Genomic DNA, 19,952 nt, shown 5'->3' on the forward strand with positions numbered 1-19,952 from the left:
TATAAAAGCGACCTTATGCTTGGCAGATATTTCTTTGAGTTTGTTGTTGACTTCCTGGATGCTTGTAGCTGCTTCAATGTCCTGTCTTAACGTAATTCCTGAAAGACCAACTTTTGAGTTTGGAAATTTCGCTTTAATTTTGACGACAAGGTTTTCCATTTTCTTCGCACATACTTCGGTTGAATCCGTTGGGATGTTGTTTGTCCCAACGTGAACAATTACGTGGGAGGGGGTTGATTGGATATTAATAGAATTTAGCTCCTTTTCAATTTGTTCAGTGGTTTTCCCTGGGTATGTAAATTTATGAACTTTTTTCTTTGTAAGTTTTCTCGGGTCAATATGTTTGACTATCGAATCCCCTATAACAACTATTTCCTCTTTTACGCGCTTCCCAGAAGATTGATTTTCAGTATCTTTCGTTGACGCTGATGTAATTTTGTCAGCTTCCTCGATGCTGAGTGAAGAAAATTGATTTTGAAGCGGGATTGAGTGGCATTTACTTAGGTCATTAGCATCGACTTGTTTCTCGGCTTGTCGGTGGGATAGCTGATTGGTTTCCTCAGGTTTTAAATCGGTGTATAACAACCGTATAGAGGTTATTAAACTTGCTTTTTCTTCCTCGACAGCCTTCATTTTTCCATACAGGTCTGAGATAGTATGGCTTAGATTATTTACCCTCTCAGTCAGGGCTTCGTTTTGGTCTTTAAGTTCGAGATTTTCTCTTCGGAGCCTACATAGCTCGTTTTCCGTCTCCGGGTTCTTCAAATCTTTCAACTCTTTAGAATGTTCTAGTAGAGTAGAGTTTATGGCTGCGAAGTTTTCGATAAATTCCTTCTTTAGATCTTGCAGCTGATTATTTAAGTATTCATCATTTGCAGGATTAATATTTACTGCAGGTAGTCGCTTTGATATTGAAGCGACAGAGTTTAGCTTTTCTTCGATCTGGTCTTTGTCCTTCCCGCTAACTGTAATCGACTTTGTTTTCGGATACCATCGGATTGATACCTCTTCACATTCGTATGCCTTCGCGTCTCCCCCAGGAGAAGACCATTTTCCACCAGATAAATCTAGCACATCTTCGACAAATTGTTGTAGAGCATCAAATGAACCCGACCAAATAAGCTTGTCTTTATCGTTGACCGATAGATTGTGCAGTACACTTTGCTTTGTGGTGTTGTTCGTCATGGCTGTTCGTATATTGTCACCAAATTTTATCTCCAATTGCTCGTCTACAACACACGTCTGCTCGTCTTGAGAAATCTAAAAGCACAAGGTGCCTCCTCAAGAGGTGCACAAGGTGCCTCCATTTGAAGCTCTTGCGCGATGTTTTCGAGAAGACAACATGATGGCGTGTCGCTCTGTGTGGAGCCTTGACCATTTTCGCCACCATGCATCGCTGGCATATTCGCAGACGAGAGCAATTAAGTAACCGAAGCGTCTAAACACGGCTGTTTCGGTGCTTGTTCCCCGTCCGCGGAATCGTCGTCAAGCAGCGATTCATCTATAGAGTCGTCCATCGGTCGCTCAAGTTGATCAACGGACTTCAACAAATAGTTTTAAGCATTTCTTGCATGGCTGCCAAGAGAACGCTATTAGTGTCTGAGAGCGTGATTACACGGCTCCCCTGACCAGCATTGAGTGGTGATACTTCTGGAAAATTACTAGAAGTACCTAAGTTTTTATCGATATTCAACGTTAATGTAGATTTTAGAAACTTTCGAGGGCTACAAGGATCGTTAATGCACTGACTAAGTTGCGTGATCGCTGTGCTTCTCACGTGATCGCTAAGCGCAGCTGGTGATGAGGTAGAATTGTAATGAATCTTTGAGGAATCAATGAATGATGAATCCAATCGGAATACGAGAATAATACTAGGCTTACAACATGTTCTTTGAAGTATGTTTTCACATATGTTCGGTCCCTAGAAGATTTTTTTGCGAAATTGAAATGAGTAACTGAGCAGACAGGAGTGGTCACCAGGCTAGATTTAGGAAACGTACCTGGGATGAATGAACTGCGAACCGATCGCAACCTTACATTATTTCTAATATTATTAATTGATAAGAAACAAAACGCCTGCTTAGGCGTTCACACTGGCCTGAAATTTACTATAAGGTATGCGACGGTGTAGGTGGCCTAGACTCGATTTTCCCGCGCCCGAAGAAGAGAATAATTTTTATTATAAACAATTTGCCGTTCAATAATTCAACGTTGTCACTAGCGGTATTCTCATATTCACATGCAATTATAATTTTGAGGGATGTTACTGGGTCCTGGGTTAGTGCTAAACCTGGGTCCTTAGCCCTTAACCCCAGGGGCCGGTTGTTCGAAAGACGTTTAAAGTGGATAAGTTCAAAATGAAAAACAAAATTATTCATTTTTTGAACAACTGAGCCAAACTATTTCGATGTAAATAGTTTATGTGTCAATGAAGGTATATATTTAATGCACAATAAGATGTAGGTTCAGTCATTTACAAGATGTATGAGAGTATTTTTAAACTTTGGCTTATCCACTGTTTAAAGCTAAATGCCTTTCGAACAACCGGCCCGTGGTTAGTTAAACCTGGATTAAAACTGTTGTTCAAAGCAGGGTTAGCGTAGGGTGAGTTAACCCAGGGTTAAAATATTTAACCTAGGATTAAATGTATTTTAAGGACTAACGCTTTCGATTGGTCAATGCCGGAGGCCCGGAACGAGCGTCAAAATTTTAACCGATGAGGAAATATTGTCAATCGAAAAATTATAAGCCGTGAGAGCAGTAACAGACTAACAGTATTGAACTGCAATTTCCGTGCATGGAATTTTTGAAAGCTTCGAGATGAAAGGCCATTTTGTATGTTAAACGATGTGAAATAAAATTAAGCAACTTAAAACATTCAATCAATTTTAGAATTTCAGGCAATGTTTGATTATTAAATTCAGAAACAAAGGTAGTCAAGAGAGAGAATCGAGATTCAGTTGAAGTTTGAAGTACAATGATCAGCTAAGATACCTGATACAATGGCATCCGAAACAAATATTTCGATTACAATGTTCCAATTTGTACGGTTGTTATATTTATCATGTATTGGCTGTATTACATTGAAGCGAAGATAAATAAATCAATACATCAGCTGAAACACTAGCTGAAACAGAATGAAGTCAAACTTAAATAATTCTTTGCTGTCCGAAACTGTTCGTAAAACCTTTGAAAAGTGTTTAATTCATAGGTTCGAACTTACCCCTCTGGCGTAGCCAGCTGCCAGCCTGACGATTTAGTCATGGTATGCAAATTTTATGTTATCATTATTCATTTCTTTAGAAATTCATTGTTTTCATGAACACCAAAATATTAGCATAGCATGACTAAATTGTCCGGCTGGCTACGCTACTGATTTAAGTTGGTTCATTAAAAATCCGAACACTCACAGCGGGCTTTTGTTCCATTTACGACGAATGGTAAATTCTCAGATAAATATTCTCAGATAATTATTAATTTTAACCAAGAGATAACGCTAACCGGGCTTTGTGCAACCATGGATAATAAAATCACAATAAAATCAAATTTAGTCTTTTAACTATGCATGGTGCAACGCAAGTCAACCGAGGTTTAGAATTTAACCCTGGGTTTAAGCATTTTTAACCCTGGGTTAGCGCATGGGGGTTAGCGTTAACCGGCTTTTGAATATTGAATAACTTTGAATAACCGGTCCCAGGGCACTTATAATATATGCGCTGTGTTTCGAAGCTTTGCTGTTCAAAGTTGGGTTAATAAGATTTGAATATTTTTACCATGAGTATTTTCTGGATCAAAAGAAGTCATATTTTGTAAAGTTTTGAAATTGAAACGAATTTAAACAGCGGATTAGAATTTAACCCAGGGTTAGCGATAACTCAGACAACCTAGCTTCGAACAACCGCTCCCTGCTGGGACAACGTGGACGTGGTTAATACAATGTCGAAAAAAAAACACAAGGAAGATGACATTAAACTTGATAATCTTTTGAAATTAGCAAAGGGAAATATATTAAGAGATTACTTAGCCAGCCTTAAAAATCTTCCACGACCGGCTGAAGGCTTTAGTATAAAGGCTGATCTTAAAATGTGCGCCAACGGTGCTGGTATTGGTGTATTTGCAGCTGAGTTTCTACGGGCAGGTACGCGAATAGATACCGACCGCGTACATATGACTTTCACAAGAGAAGAAGCGTATGTATTCTTCGAAGCTGTTCCTAATGATCAACAACGACGATGGTGGTTGGAACATATTTATTGTTTGGATGGTTTGATGAGAATTGATCTGGCTGAATTAGATACTATGATGGTCAATCATTCTAATGATCCTAATGTGGTTACTAAGGAGGATGGTTATGACTATACAACGAGAGATGTTAATATAGGCGAAGAATTGACTGAGGATTATAGGACATATGATATGGTATCATATTATGATGAATTATGTCGGAAGTATGGTGTTGTTGACTTTAGTAAAAAGTGGGCGTAAGGTATGGCTGGCTAACTATTAGTGTGACAACTGATAAATGACTGTACCATTGTACAGTGAGAGTGATACTTATTGTCCACTACAGTCTGTTTCATTCATATAGGAATCTTCAGGTGGTTCTGAAAATTCCCATACAGATGAAACAGACTGTAGTAGATGATAAAGAATATGCGCATGATGTGTAGCTATTATATATTTAAGTTTCATACTGTTCTTTAAGACTTTGTATAAGCTGAGAGTGTCTGATTGGTGGTTTCAATGAGAATCTGATATGAGTGGTGGTTGCAGCATGTATTGTCATAGTTGATTGCATTTTGTTCTCAAGGATAGTTGCTATGGTACGATTTGATTGTTGTGTGTTAGATGTGGATGGATTAACACAAAAGTTATTTAATATTTGTTACAGAACATGATTATTGTTAGAGTCCTAGCTTAAATTGTTTATATACACATCATATATGCACTATGAATATGTAAGTATCAAGTCGAAAGCTCAGAGAAAGACAATTTTCAATACAAAGAACAATTACTGACAAACAAATAATATACCTGGATTACAATAGACCTTTTTGGTAATTACATCACAACATTTTAACATCACAACATTTTAAATTTAGAACCACCTTAAAAAATGAAATGAATTTCAAGTTTTACTCTTTTGTTTTCACCAATTTCTGTCGGCCTGCTAAAAGCTAGAAACACAGTTACCTATTATATGGTGTTGTACTTATATGATACATTCTAATTATTTTTAAGGTCCTCTTGGTCAACTATACCTCTGCCATGTGCATCAATTCAGAGAATGCTGGTACCCAAGAGTGAAAATAAAACCTTGTATATGGAAGTGAGCAATATTAAAAAAAATTTCATATAATATATATTTTGTGTGCATGTACATGTGTAGGTTTCAAATCAGCACCATGCATGCATGCTTCCCAAATGATAAAAACAGATTGCTTATCATGCTTGCATGCAGGTTAACACCATATATACCATGATATAAACCCTTTCATGTGATGTCATACTAAGTAGAGGGGGAACTTTAACCAATTGGGTGCATGCATTGGCCAATCAGCTAGTATACTAATTGTATATCATAACACAGGGATTGTATATCATAACACAGGGATTTTATGAGGAGATGTTTTTGAAAAATATATCTGACAGATCAATAAAATAATAAAGTGGTTAAAATTCAGTCTTTGAGTGATTGTTTAATCAAAATTCAACTGTAATGAACTATTGTTATTAGTTAAACCAACTCAAATTATTACAAATAAAACAATATCAAATTTTAAACAGATCGATAAATAATTACTAAAATATGATTTTGACTATTTTTGCCAATGAAAACAAAACAATTTTTGTCCCAGATAAATGAAAATCAAAACAAAGTAGACATTGTGATGTTCACATTATGTTCTTGAGACTTATGATCAGAACTGAATTAGATTTTTATTCACCCAACGTAAAATTGTAGAAAAACAATTCCAGAATGGTCCACTTCAAGGTTTGCTTGCTTCCAGTTATTCCATTTCTTCCTCCTTATCTGACAAGTTAAAAGTTTCCTTGGTGGTTTGAAAACCTTTTACAGGCAAATTAGTGCAATTTACACTTTCCATGTTGAAAGCTGTATCTCCTTCTGCATTTGTGATACAGACATCTGCACCAGCTGCTACTAGTGTTGCAATAATTGGATGAAGTTTTAAACCAGCAGCAATATGCAGCGGTGTGCTACCATTGTAGGACATTGCATTAGGGTTTGACTTTCCTTTGAATAACAAGCAAGCAAGCATGGCCAGATTATTACCTTCTACTGCTAAATGTAAAGCAGTATTACCACTTTTAGTGTCCTAAGAACAGATGAAAAATGTGTTTTAGAAATAAGCATACCTACAATTTAAAATGAACTGAAAAACAATAAATATACCTGGTAGATATATAACACATGACAAACTTTACTAAAGGCACAGAAGTGATACTTACAATTGCATTCACATCTACATCAAGCATGATTAGTTCTTTTACAATTTCAACATGATTTGCTTTCACAGCAATACAAAGAGGGGTCAGTCCTAAATGATATCATATGTTTCTGTCATCTTTACTTGCCCCATGCTATAAATCAAAGCCCAAATGAAAACAATCATTAATGATCTAATTACCATCAAAATTCCTTGTTTCTAAAATTTCGGGCAATTTTTTTGTTAATTCAGGTTTTGAAGGCCTTTGTTTGAAAATTGCTCGAAGTGATTTAAGATCGCCTTGCTGACATGCAAGATGTATGCATGTTTGTCCATTTCTGTCAACCAACTCAACATTAGCTCCATGATCTACCAGTCTTTCTACAATTCTATCTTGTCTTGTTATCACAGCCAAATGTAATGGGGTTTGGGTAAGGTCATTATAAATATCAAGGCATTCTGGTTTTGGTATGATATCCAATATGGCTGAAACAACTTGCTCATTGCAGTTTATAATTGCCAAGTGGAGACATCTAGAACAAAATTAGTAAAGCAATTAGCAATCAGTAATTCATTGAATATACCTAATTGCAATTTATTTAGGAATTGAATACATTTTTTTGTATGGTGATTGAGAGAACCAAATGTGATACTATAATAAGAAATTGTGGAATTCTTTAAGAAAATATTGACATTGGACCACAAAATCAATGCAACTGTCAAAAAGCCATAAAAGGATGCAGATTCTGTTCCATCGATTATCAATGTAACAATTTAACTATATAAATTTAGCAAATTAGGTGTTTTAGCGTGCGATATTTGTGTTTGCGCTTTTATTTTTTAATTTTTTTTCCATTCTAAGGCATTCTTTCTCCATTTTTACCAAAATTTGTACGCAAAGCTGCGGACAGTGGTATCGTGGCGGAGTCGCAGACTTAGGCTGACGATTTATAAAGGCCCTGTTACACGGTGCAATGCAACTTGCAATCCAATTCTATTTTTGATAGGTGTAAATTTGGCAAATTTGGCAACGAAATTTTTATGTTTATTACCATGCACTTCATACATTTCTTTCATTTCTTCCAACTTACATTTTGAATACTCTGGACTAATTTACATGTCTTAAAAGTAGGATTGTATTGCAACATAAAAATGCACCGTGTAACGGGTGCAAATTATAACATATTTTCATTTTTCATTTTGAAAACGGATTGTTTTCAGATTAAATGAACATGAGCATAGCGGCTAAATTGTCTGGATGATACGTTACTGTCGCAAAGGATGTCATTTTAGGTATAAAGCATGTTTATCGACGGGAAATTGAGAAAACATAATTAATTGTTTCCATTTGATATTTTGCATTCCTGGAATATGCGTAAGAATTGAATAGTGAAGTCGTGAAAACAATTTACGTATTTTATGTAAACAAGCTTCCTCTCCTCTTGATCACTATACGGAGATATTAATTTCCATCATAGCTAAGTACTCTGCATCTATTAATTGTTGATCACAAAATTTTCAAACTTCACACAGATGAGATTTTCCCATCTATTTAGGCGCGTGTAGATAACTTTTTTACATATTAAAGTTAGATAATAAAGTACTTACGTATCTCCATCTTCGTTTTGATGGAGTAGGTGCAACCATAACGGCGCCAGAAGGGATCTGACTTCACCTGTGATTGCAAAATTTCGTATAAAGTCATCCATCGTAACGTTCTTGCTCGGAATGGGATATGACAGTCTTCGCCTCCTACTGCCCAGGGCTGCCTGAGGTCTGCCCGGGGACTTCCCGAGAACATGCAAATGATGCAATACAAAGAAATCTACAAAGCATGAAAGTTAAATGGCTTCTAATAGTCTAATAGTAGTTTTGGAGATAAATGCATGTCAAATTGCTAATGTCATAATAAGTTATTTAAAATTGCTAGTAGATGAATGCGCCGCTTCAGAGCGTTCATAAAACGTGCCCCTTAAGGTCGACACAGACCGGACGTGAATTGGCAACGCGGCGCAAATTTTCAACGTTTCTAATTTTTCAAAATCAAATAAATTTTAAACTATCATAATATTCTTGTAGATTACATAACAACAAAACATTTTTGACTGCTCTAGCGTCCATAGTTTCCAAATTTTACTTCCAGAATTTAATTTATATGCTTCTGAAAACTCAAAATGCACTGAAAGATTTTTGTCGTGCTATTTTAATCGGCCGACTAAATCCTTGCGTGTGCGATGTCATTTTTAAGCGATTTTAGTCGGCAGACTGTAATCGGAATACATCAAAAGAGGTTGATATTTGCCTATTAAAGTCGGTCGACTGAAATCGTACGACAAAAATCGCGTCGTGTGTGCTTGGCTTTAGTTAACACGTTATATATACGACATCCTCACAATTACGCTGTCCAAAGTTTCAGCTCGACAATTAGGAATAGGGTTTATTCATATACTCTGGTACCTCATTCACAAAGACGATCTATTTCAAACTAAATGAATATGCATGAAAGCCTCGACTATTATTGGAGTTGTCTATGTGACTGTTCCGATTCTTGTTTGATTAAAATGTTTTTTTTTTGTCTTTCAAAAGAACAATTTTTTTTTGCTTTTTTTTTGCTTATTTTGTGACTGCTGATCATTTCTATTATTGAATAGCTATTAAAATATGGTCAGGATACTAAAATGATTCTTTCCCTTTTTTTTCAATTGAACTACAGGGTGTATCAAAAAAAAGGTAATCCAACTTCAACAAGCTATTGTACGTGAACTACTCAGTGTATGAGCGAATTTTTTTCATATTCAGAAAGATCAGGCTTTTCACTATCGGGTGACATGTTTTTAATACCAAATGGTGAAAAAGTGAGCACATACGAGGCTGATAAAAAATGTTAGTCGCAATCGCATATTTTCACCTTTGAGCCTAATTAAAGCAGTGCATAACAAAAGAAAAAAACAATTAATCATGAACATGTCACAGCTTGCACCGGTTTTATGCCGCATTGCTTGGAATGTTCTCCTTATTCCTACTTAATATGCATATGCGGGTAGTTTATTCAAAAGCAAAATTCTTCAATTAAGTCCCAAAGAGAGTTAATTTTCAATGGTTTCAGTCCCAACTCTCAGAGGTGAAAATATGCGATTTCGACTAACACTTTTTATCAGCCTCCTATTTGCTCATTTTTTCACCATTTGGTATCAAAAACATGTCATTCGATAGTTAAAAGCATAACCTTTCGGAATGTGAAAAAAAATTCGTTAATAGAATGAGTAGTTCACGTACAATAGCGCACCAAAGTTGGATTACCTTTTTTTTGATACACCCTGTATAGGCCTATAGGAGCCGGTTGTACGGAGGGCGGATGCCGCTATCCACCGGTTACTGCGTTGCTCTAAAGTCGCCAGTGTTGTAGTACAATTTGAATTGAACCTTTCTATTCATGAAGTCTATTCTATTCGACACCAACACGCTACTGGGACTAAAAGTTGCAAGTGAAAGCAAGGGATTAAGTGGTTCATTTGTCCCCGTGCTTTTTACCAGGAGAAATTAGTGTACTATAGGTAATTTGCAATTGACTGAAAAGCGAACGCGTTTCCGCAAAGAAAAAATAGAATTACTCAAAATTTTTATGTGCTAAAGTTATATGAAATGAAGGAAATGATAATTCAGTTTTTTCGAGTATCTGGGGCACGAGATTTACTGGATACCTACCTACCGTCGGAAGTGACCAAGCCACTGGAGTCTGGACCACTACAAAATCCCTCTTTACGACTAGCCTCTTCCGCAGGCATCTCTTTTATGTATTTATATTAGGCATTTATATTTGGCTTGGGTTATCCCATTCAGTGGTCCAACTTTATTCATCGCCTTCCCCGACACAGCTAATCCAAATATAAATGCCTAATATAAACAAGAGATGCCTGCGGAGGAGGCTGGTTTACGACATTTTTTTCTGGTATAATTTGTCGAATGTTTGTCATCTTCGTGTTGCTTGGCGCTTGCATGGCAACTTGCATATATTTATTTACATATATCGTCTTCTGACTAAAAACCATTTTTTTGAATGGATTTTAGGTAATTTAATAAAAAATAACGTTTTCAAAGAGATGATGTGATATGGATACTGCCTGATATTTCTTACGACAGTACAGAAAATGTCTTTAAACGCTTCTTAAGGCTTCTTGAGCCGTTGAAGGTAGGTGTCAAAAATTATGTCATTTGCATTCAACTGATTCAAGTGATTCAACTAGGTTTGTGAACGTTTCTCATTTGTTTTTACTTTGTTTATTATTTAAACAGCTGTATTTTTTAAAGAAAGCTTAGTTTCGTGGTCAATGTTTAAAAAGTCTTTCAAATATACTTCTCTAACGTGTGTTAAATTCATTTTTATGTTGTCCTGTTTGAGAATTTCGGGTAATATGTCATATATATTGACCTGCTGAAGTTTGACCCTTTGTATAAACATATTGTTGTATTGTCATCGTTTTTATAAAAACTATGGTTAGCAAAACCTAGAATGTCTAAAATATTGGCATGGAATACAACAAAGGGATTAACTAAACCAATATTGCATATTTTCGCTGCTCTAGCTGCCAAGGAGTGGCTCGCTCTGCCTTGCTGCACTGCTTTTTAAATTCTTAGTTCAGACATTTTGATAGTATTTTAGCATAGCCTGGTGATGCAATTATAGTGAATATAGAAAAAGTGTTCTACTTCTATTAACTATTACATGTGAATTGACTGTATTTTTTCTGTAATGATTTCCAAATGTTCCATGAATATTAGTTTTGTTATATTTATAATTTGTTTTCAGCTAAGGTTGTTAAATTTATTGCCTAAAAGGAAAAAAAATAAAACTCTTGTGGTAATATTTATCATTAAATCAGAAATATAGGAGAAAGACAATATAAAATGCAGTACAATTTGCAACAAACTATAGCTAGTGTTCAGCACTATGTAATTATTGGGTACATTGTAGTTATTAATATAGTCTGCTGCAGGCTGAACAGGCTTCTGTACATATGTGTGTGTGTCACTTGAATTTGACTGGAAGAAATTGCAAAATAGATATTGTGAATCATGATATAATTTTTATTCATATTCTTAGAATTTTGTCTGTTGAAGAGGACTCCTGATGTATAAGAACTCACCACGAAAGGGTTCACCAGGCAGCTCAACAAGAAATGTTCCTCACACACGGCTTGAGGATGAGAATGAGTTTGAAAAAGTGTACGAGTTCAGACAAGAGCTTGGCAGAGGAAGTTTTGGACGTGTTTATGAAGCTCAGTGTCAAACAACTGGTATAAAGTGGGCTGTCAAATCTGTCAATAAAGAGAAGGTGCTGTAATAGTATGAACTCATTTATGAAAGATTATGAAACTATATTGCTCAATGTTAAATTCATATGTAGTTTTATTGCAATATTATTTCCATTCACTCTTGATTAGTTTCAGTTGGATTACACCTGTTTGGTTTCAACCTATATTTTTTGTTAATTTTATTTGGAACTAATTTTAAAGCCAGAAACAAAAGAATTACAAAACATTCCAGGCTATTAAAGGTTGCAGCTTTGCTTGATTGGCTTGATGAGCTAAAAAGTTGAGGTGCACATGGTGCACTCATTGGGAAATAGAAGCTCTTTGAAATGTGCAAATTACCCTACTGAACTACAGCCCCCTTAACCCCTTGACTCAACACCTGTGTATTTCTTACCACTATTACATTATCGGTTGTCATAAGATTCTGAAACTCTTCACACCAACCTAGGCTGGTAGTTATGCTGTGAAAATGTTAGAGCGAGAAGTGAATATAATGAAAATGATTGACCACCAACATGTTGTCTGTTTAAATGAGGTTTATGAAACACCTACGGTATGTAACATGTAATTGATTTGTAATGTTGATTTGTAACATGTAACTTAATTAGCTTGGATACTTCAGTCTTTCGCTGTCATACGATTTTATTTTCCATTGCTTAAGAGTGCTGTTAATGTGTGCAGCATTAATCAATCCCAGTGTGTAAATTTTGTTAAGTCACCGCTCTCTGATATTGGTGGTAGTATCATTTGCCTGAAGTAGAATGTCAGGCTAAGAGAGTTGGTTGCATTTGAGTGAACTGCAGTTAGGGGGAGTAAGTTTAAAAGAGTATGGCTTGCATGATTTTAGAAAATGTTCCTTGTTATGGAGCTATGTGACCAAGGTGAATTATGTGATCTTCTACGAGTAAGAAAAACATTGAGTGAAAATGTAAGTAATTCCATAAAGTTAGACTGAATGTTACTTATGAGTAGAAATTGATGAACTGCATTAAATAAGAAGTATGTTTTCAAAATCCAAATTTATACCTACTTAACATTTTGACACATTATATAGTGGTTACATATTTGTTGTGGCTCATATTTTTTAACCCATATTGTTTTGACCTTGAAAAATTTAATATCTTCTCCTATTGATGAGTAAAGTAGGACATTTGACAAATTAAAAATATACTAAATAAAATATACTAAAATATAAAATATACTAAATCTTTGTGCTACATTATTAGCTAAAGGAATATTTTTTACCATATAGGAGGCTCTGACAGTCATCAGACAGTTAGCTGATGCAATTGCATACCTACATGATCTAGGTAAGCTAAGTTCAATATTCTCACCATATACAGTATCATTATATTAGTCAACACGAGTACAAAAAGAATGCCAAGTGATTGCAATAGGTATTTATAGGCAATAAAGAGTTCAGTTATTAAGTGGAAAGAAACATGAAATTAAATATATACAAAAAGATGAGAAGCATTGGGTTTTTTAGAATACTTGTTTTACTATTTTATAATAATTATTTATCAAATGTATGTACATATGCTACCATTTTTTTTCATCTTTATTTGTCATATAGATATTGTTCATAGAGACTTGAAGTTAGAGAATATTTTATTATGCAAACCTATCAATGATGAACCAATCAACATTAAGGTTAGGAAAACTGCAACTTTGGCTATGTACACAAAGAGTTGCAATGTTCAGACCGCCCAAGGGGGAATTTTTTTAATATATGGAATTATAGCTTCAAGTTCTTCACAAGTTATCAGGGTTGGGTGTGGTTTTGGTGCGGAAAGACAAATGATAACACTCAAAATGTTACCTCTTTGTGTGACCTTCTTTGGTAGGATTAATGAGTTAGTGGCGAGAGCACTGCCCCAGAATGCTGCTGGAGGACCTGAGTTGCATTTTACATCACTCTTACTTTGGTCTTAGATGTATTTGTAGATCATTTGTTACAGTATCTTAACAAAACATCGCCATATATGATGACACCAATAAGAACTATATTAATAGATAATCATTGCAGTGTTCTCGTATTCTTCATACTTCATTTTCATGAACCTTACGTGGTTTTATATTCCTTTTTAGATCAGTGATTTTGGTTTGTCTTATATTAAAGGCAGTGGGGAAGCGATGATGCAAAGTGTTTGTGGAACTCCTATGTATATGGGTACGAAAACCCAGGCTATTATTTTTATACCTGCCTTTCTGGCTAATTGAAATACATTTGCACTATACCGCATTTTATTGTTTTTCCATTATGTACTAAAAATGTGTGACAATTTATCATTTTTCCGTTCATGCATGATGCGATTCAGATCATGGCCTGTGATTTAGTTTAACATAATATAAGTCGTGATCTTGTAGATTCAGTTTTTCTTTTACTTGCATTTTGTTTTCCACTCAACGTCATCAAACACTTGCGTGAGTTTAGAACACCACATTCAACGAACACATTTCATGTTTTTTTTTCATTGCAGCACCAGAAGTTATAGATGAACACGAGTACAGTAGACAATGTGATATCTGGAGTATTGGAGTTATTTTGTTTACGCTGTAAGTGAAGTAATTATTCCTAAGAATTTAATTGTTTTATAGTTCCATATACTTTGCCTTTGAGGTGAAACCTCTGTTCATTTAAACTTTATCAATTTAAAGCAGTAATGGAGAAAAGCACGGCTAGAAAATTAGTAAAATTGCTAAGTCTGACGGCGAAATGTTTTAAATTGCGAAAAATATGGCCTTACAAAAGCACGAAAAATGTTACCATTTCGGCCTAAATGATGTAACAATTTCCATGCGCACTCATGTAGTATATAAATTTGCAAAGTTTACAATCCTATATTTTTCGCATTTTACAACATTTCGCCGTCAAACTTGCTACTAATATGTTCCAATATAACCAGGGAGCAGCGTGGGCTGCGTGGCAGCGTCTTCAAACAAAGTCAGGAGAGTTAGTAAGACGAAGGCCCTCAGGTCGAAACGTCGAGAAGTGTTTTGTCTATTTAGGCAGTTGCTATACCACATTTGATCCTAAGTTGCTACTAATATGCTCTTTTCGAGAATATACTTTTCTTCGCCAAGACAAAAAGTTAGTCTAACATGCAAATTGTCCGTTATTTCGCGTGCAGTTTAACAGGTTCACCACCATTCCAAGCACCTACAGAAGAAAAGCTGTATCAATTGATTAAGCAAGGGCATTTAGACTTCACGCATCCGTGTTGGCAGACGATTAACGAATCAGGTATTGCACTATATAATTTCTCCATCAATTTAAAACAACAGATTATGTTTAGCATGCATGTTATTTGTTTTGACAGCCAAGAACGTTCTGGAAGGAATGCTTGAGGTTGATCCAGCCCATCGATCTACAGCTATGGAGATAAAGGACCATCCTTGGGTGAATGTAAGTTGTGACTTCTGTGACTGAAGAAACTTTCATTCACTTTCATATTGATTTCCCTCGTGTTACTCTTTCATTGCTATCCATGCATCGGGTAGTGATTTTTTCAACCGCTTTAAACGTGCTTGAAAAGCAATGATTATTTTTGCGTGCTTTAATTCACCATTACTACCGTAATCATTTTTGCTTGGCTTATTTCACTACGTTTTTCCATATTGCGTATTTCTTTGTAATTTTTAGGGAGATAATGAATCATCAGCTCGTGTTAACGTGATTCAAATGATGAAGGAATATAACGCAGAGCAGAAAAAGGTTTGAGAGAAAAAGTTAATTTTTTAGTACTGCAGTTGGTCTCGTAAATTATGGGGCCTTGGAAAGGGAGAACACTTACATGTTATTAAATTGCCATCTTGTTATAGGCAGGTTTTAAAATATTTTATCTTGAATAACCCCAGTTCCCCATGCCTCATTTCTGTCTCTGATCTATAGCGGTCTCTTCATACCCCAGTTGCCCCATACCTCATTGCTGCCTCACACCCATAGCGGTCTCTTCATACCCCAGTTGCCCCATACCCCATTGCTGCCTCACACCCATAGCGGTCTCTTCATACCCCAGTTGCCCCATACCTCATTGCTGCCTCACGCCCATAGCGTCTCCTCATACCCCAGTTGCCCCTTACTCATTTTTGTCTCACACCCATAGAGGTATACCTCTCTTCGGTACCCCAGTTTCCCCGTACCTCATCTCTGTCTTTTTATACCCTAGCAGGCCTAGCTGCACCATATGTTATCGTTGTGTCAGGCCCATATAGCTGTCGCCTTTATATGCTTCTAGCTGTCTTACACCGTCTAGTTGTTTCATCTTCTCAGAGCTGCTATGCGTATACATTTAGGAATTCCACCAGGCTCAAACTAGTACTATAGACACTATATCAACCTAGAAAAGCAACGGCAATTACATGTATTGATGTATATGGGTCAAAACATTTTAGCTTTAAGTAGGCCTTAAAACTTGAAAGTTTTATTTCAAAACATTGTAAAATGTGGAAAATAATAAGTTAAGTATATTGCATGTATTAGTATTACGCAAGGAAAAGTAACTCGTTAACATAATTGCAGATGAATCCAAGCAACCATAACAATAATATTGAGGAGACGAAGCTCACAGATTCTCAAGAGAAGCCTGTCGATGTTATTGAACAAAATAATGTAAGATTAAAATTTTGAACAGGCGAGAAGTGTTTTTGGAAGAACAGCGGTAAATGAGTAAATGATATCATCATTATTAGGAGATGAAGAATTCGCCATCAAAAACTAGCTTAAAAAAAGAAACAAAAGATCGGAAGAAGTCGCCAGGGGTAAGTAGTGTCTGTGAATATACACCTCTCTATATTGAGTAAATTTAACAGAATTGATTATTTTACGTTGGCAAAATTATAACACTGTGTACATATGATTCACTAAATAGCATACACTAGAAAGAGAAAACCGCCGTCAAAAATCACCCGTCTAGCTGAGTTACTCGATCGATGAAAACCTACTTGCTCCGACGGCATTTTTTTACTTGAAATATTGTAGCTCACAACCGATTATCCCTTTCGCGCTCAGACTTCAAGCTTGCAGTTTTGAAACTTAGGACAACCCTTTATTGAATTGAGTGTATAGCAAAGTGATGAATATACAGTCGCTATATTCTTGATTGGATCTGAGATTCGATCATTCATCTTTAGCATTCATCGTCACGGATAGGGAAAGCGAGCTCAACTTCACAGTTACATACTTTACCGAGTCGCGAAAACTCAGGCAAGAAAAAAATACCAAGTTACATGCAACCAACGCAGAGCTCTTCGGCTCCAACAAATCCAAGCGCTCGCACAATGAAAAATCGTAAAAGCACGGATAAAACTAGGTGACCTAGGTAGTGAAATATTTCATATTTGTAAATATGTAGAGAGAAACATTCCTGGCGATCAGGAAGATACTCCGAAACTGTTCATGTTATATATAATAATACCCATATAGAAAGTTCCTTTATTGTGGGATTTAATGTAAAAACCTATTTTAGATCAACAATGTTGTACAATAAAATGCCCCAGTTACTACACGATACGTTTTTGGTTGAAGTTTGTACACGTGATTATTGTTATCATATATTGCGTGTGCAATTTATCGTATCGTGGTAATGGGCCGTAAATATCAACTTTAACCTGAACGTGGTTCTTGCATGTGTAGACCCGGTAAAGGCCCCTTTAAAGAAAGGCCCCGCCCTTCGGATAAAACGCTGACATGCACTGATCAAACTTTGAAAGATCAGTATCGTTCCAACCAATTTGCCTAGAATTTAAAATACCAGCATTTCATACATTTGTATACTTGGTCTTATTTTTGTTAGCCTTTGCGTTGACTTGTTCACTTTCTTGTGATTGTATAAGTATGAGTTCGAACAACATGGTTGAAGTGATTGATTTATAACTCGAAAATACTCGCTGTTGTTAAACAGACTGAGTTTCTCAAAATGGCGCAATAAGTGTAGATTTCTTTGACTATATATAATTTAGATCCATTATTCTAGGCCTTGGCCATCATGACGCTGTGTGATGCCACTGTCTAATGTCGGATATGTTTATATAGTTACACTCAGTCACATCACAATATATAGGCTTAGGTATTATGATTTGGCCTTTGAAAACATTGCAAGTATAAAATACAAAACTACAATCTCTATATTAAGCTCTAGGTTCTTAAGTGCAAACTTTAACTCCCGGTAATTGGAATCCTATATCTTGACTCGAACTAAGACTGGAGTGAGGGGTTTTCCGTAAAACTACGTGAATATTTCAGCGTAATATACAGATGAACTTTCAACAAAATTTAAATCAGGGTGATTGAAATCCGAACAATAGGTGCGGGCAATATAGTCATTGTATTGGCAGTAGGCTAGATATAGTCTTATCGCCAGTTGTCAACCCTTATTCCCTCAAATCTGAAGAATTGCTGAACTTTTAATTATAAATGACTTCTTGAGATTTGCATATTCATTGGGATAATTCTGCAATCGCCTTGAACTCCCACGGTGTTTTCGATATCAGCTCGGTAACTTTGTTTACTCGTTGAAAAGCTTTTTCTATCTGAACTGTTCTTATACTACATATAGCTATAGTTCAAATAGTCCGGCCTAGAGATTGGTCAGAGAAATAAGTTGGAAATGCTTTTTGGTTCTTGAGATGAAGGGCTATCCAGGTATACAACAATACAGGAGGGAATCTACTCCACAACAGGCTGAAGTCAAACTATAATATTGGTCAACAAGTCTTTTGTAGGGTAAAAACGTATGTCATGACGCAAGTTTATATAATATTAGGTCGACGCCATTAATCTAAGACCACGCAATTGCTAAAAATTCAAGTGGCGAAAAGTTGCTTTTTTCGACACCGCTTGTGTTGGGACTTGAGTCATTGAAGTGTACATTATCATTTAAAAATTATCATTTAGGCATTTTATCTTCAAAACATCTTAATTCGGCTCCACACATAAATGCCTCAACTGCATTTTTTATAGCGACCTAGAAGTAGTCCCACACACTTGTGCCGCAAGCGAATCAGGTTACAAGTCGTTTTTCACGGAGTTATATTTTCATTTCGTTATACACCTAAGACAATAGGATCGCAAGTACGTAAAAAATTGGCTTTATATTTTAAAGTCTGCTTCTTGACACTTGTGAGAAAGTATCCGCGCGATAATTCTCAGAGACTGCGATTATTAGAGTATAAAGACTTTGTCTGTTGCCATTGGAAAATCGAGTACAATGGCCACTTTCCTTAGAAACATGTACAGTACTCCCACTCTTTCGTAAGAATCGGGGATTTCCACAATTCCATCGTCGGTGGCTATTGGTTAATAAATTCGATAAATTACGATTCGTGCAGACCAAGTTTTAGGCATCACAGCAAGACAAACCAACTAAAATGATAGAATATACCGATTACTTTAGTCTTCAGTCTTGCTTCCTATATATAACTCAGTGAAACTGGAAGCACTCTCACACGTGTGATGAAGACGGAAATGCACGCCGCGAACAGTCTTCGCATCTAGAGGTGAAAGCACATGTACTATTCAATGACAATGTCCTGCCAAAATTCTCTTTCTGTAGTATTCTTTATCCAAATACGAAAGTCGCTGCCTTTACACAGTTCCGACCATAAGCACGGGGGAAATCACGAAGAAAAAAGCTAAATGCGTAATAATAAAAGTTAAAAACAACGTTGTTTTTCGGAAGTAGACACCGGAGTTCCTCCTTGTCGTAAACAATATGCAAAATTATCTTGTCTTATCGCCAATAATTGTTTCCTCAATATACAGAATATACGTCACGCTTCTTAAAGCATGAAACACAACAAAACAACTTCGCCTTACCCCGGTTTTGTAATTGTATTTTTGAGGCCCTTAACCCACTAACATAACAACATGTAATGTTTAAATACCTGCTAAACGTTGAAAAAACGAACGAAAAGTTCAGAATTATACCCGAACAATGCTAACTCGAAAACAAGTTTATGTAACTGTTTATGATAACATAGCGACAGAACCTTCTAGAGCGCGGAAGAAAGCCTGCACACGTAAGGCTAAGCAAAACTTAAACTTTAACCTCTATATCTCGTCACAAATCGGATTTTACTTGATGAAACATGATTACAAGGGCATAGGGTATATTTAAGGGGAAGGTTTTCAAAAAGCGCATAAACACGCCCGACAGTGATTTCAAACTCTATATATTAAATATCATTT

At 35.9% G+C, this 19,952-nt stretch overlaps 2 protein-coding genes across 2 annotated transcripts; one reads left to right on the forward strand and one right to left on the reverse strand.

Annotated features, from left to right (window-relative positions):
• Window positions 1–5,820: 5,820 nt before the first annotated feature.
• LOC114530301 (nuclear factor NF-kappa-B p105 subunit-like) lies at window positions 5,821–8,164 on the reverse strand. The gene is made up of 4 exons (XM_028551910.1): window positions 8,058–8,164; window positions 6,651–6,982; window positions 6,472–6,560; window positions 5,821–6,338 (listed from the first exon to the last, which is right to left on the reverse strand). Exons 1-4 carry the CDS (start codon window positions 8,156–8,158, stop codon window positions 6,012–6,014), a joined length of 849 nt encoding a protein of 282 aa, XP_028407711.1. The 5' UTR covers window positions 8,159–8,164; the 3' UTR covers window positions 5,821–6,011.
• Window positions 8,165–10,439: 2,275 nt separating this feature from the next.
• Window positions 10,440–17,271, forward strand: LOC114530300 (serine/threonine-protein kinase 33-like). The gene is made up of 14 exons (XM_028551909.1): window positions 10,440–10,638; window positions 11,551–11,781; window positions 12,210–12,314; window positions 12,609–12,689; window positions 13,014–13,071; window positions 13,338–13,414; window positions 13,853–13,934; window positions 14,245–14,320; window positions 14,896–15,008; window positions 15,085–15,170; window positions 15,408–15,479; window positions 16,287–16,376; window positions 16,457–16,525; window positions 16,898–17,271. Exons 2-14 carry the CDS (start codon window positions 11,578–11,580, stop codon window positions 17,078–17,080), a joined length of 1,296 nt encoding a protein of 431 aa, XP_028407710.1. The 5' UTR covers window positions 10,440–10,638; window positions 11,551–11,577; the 3' UTR covers window positions 17,081–17,271.
• Window positions 17,272–19,952: the final 2,681 nt, after the last annotated feature.

This window comes from Dendronephthya gigantea, unplaced genomic scaffold (genome assembly GCF_004324835.1).
Source record: "Dendronephthya gigantea isolate DGI-Jeju-01 unplaced genomic scaffold, DenGig_1.0 000061F, whole genome shotgun sequence".
Classification (NCBI taxonomy): domain Eukaryota; kingdom Metazoa; phylum Cnidaria; class Anthozoa; order Malacalcyonacea; family Nephtheidae; genus Dendronephthya; species Dendronephthya gigantea.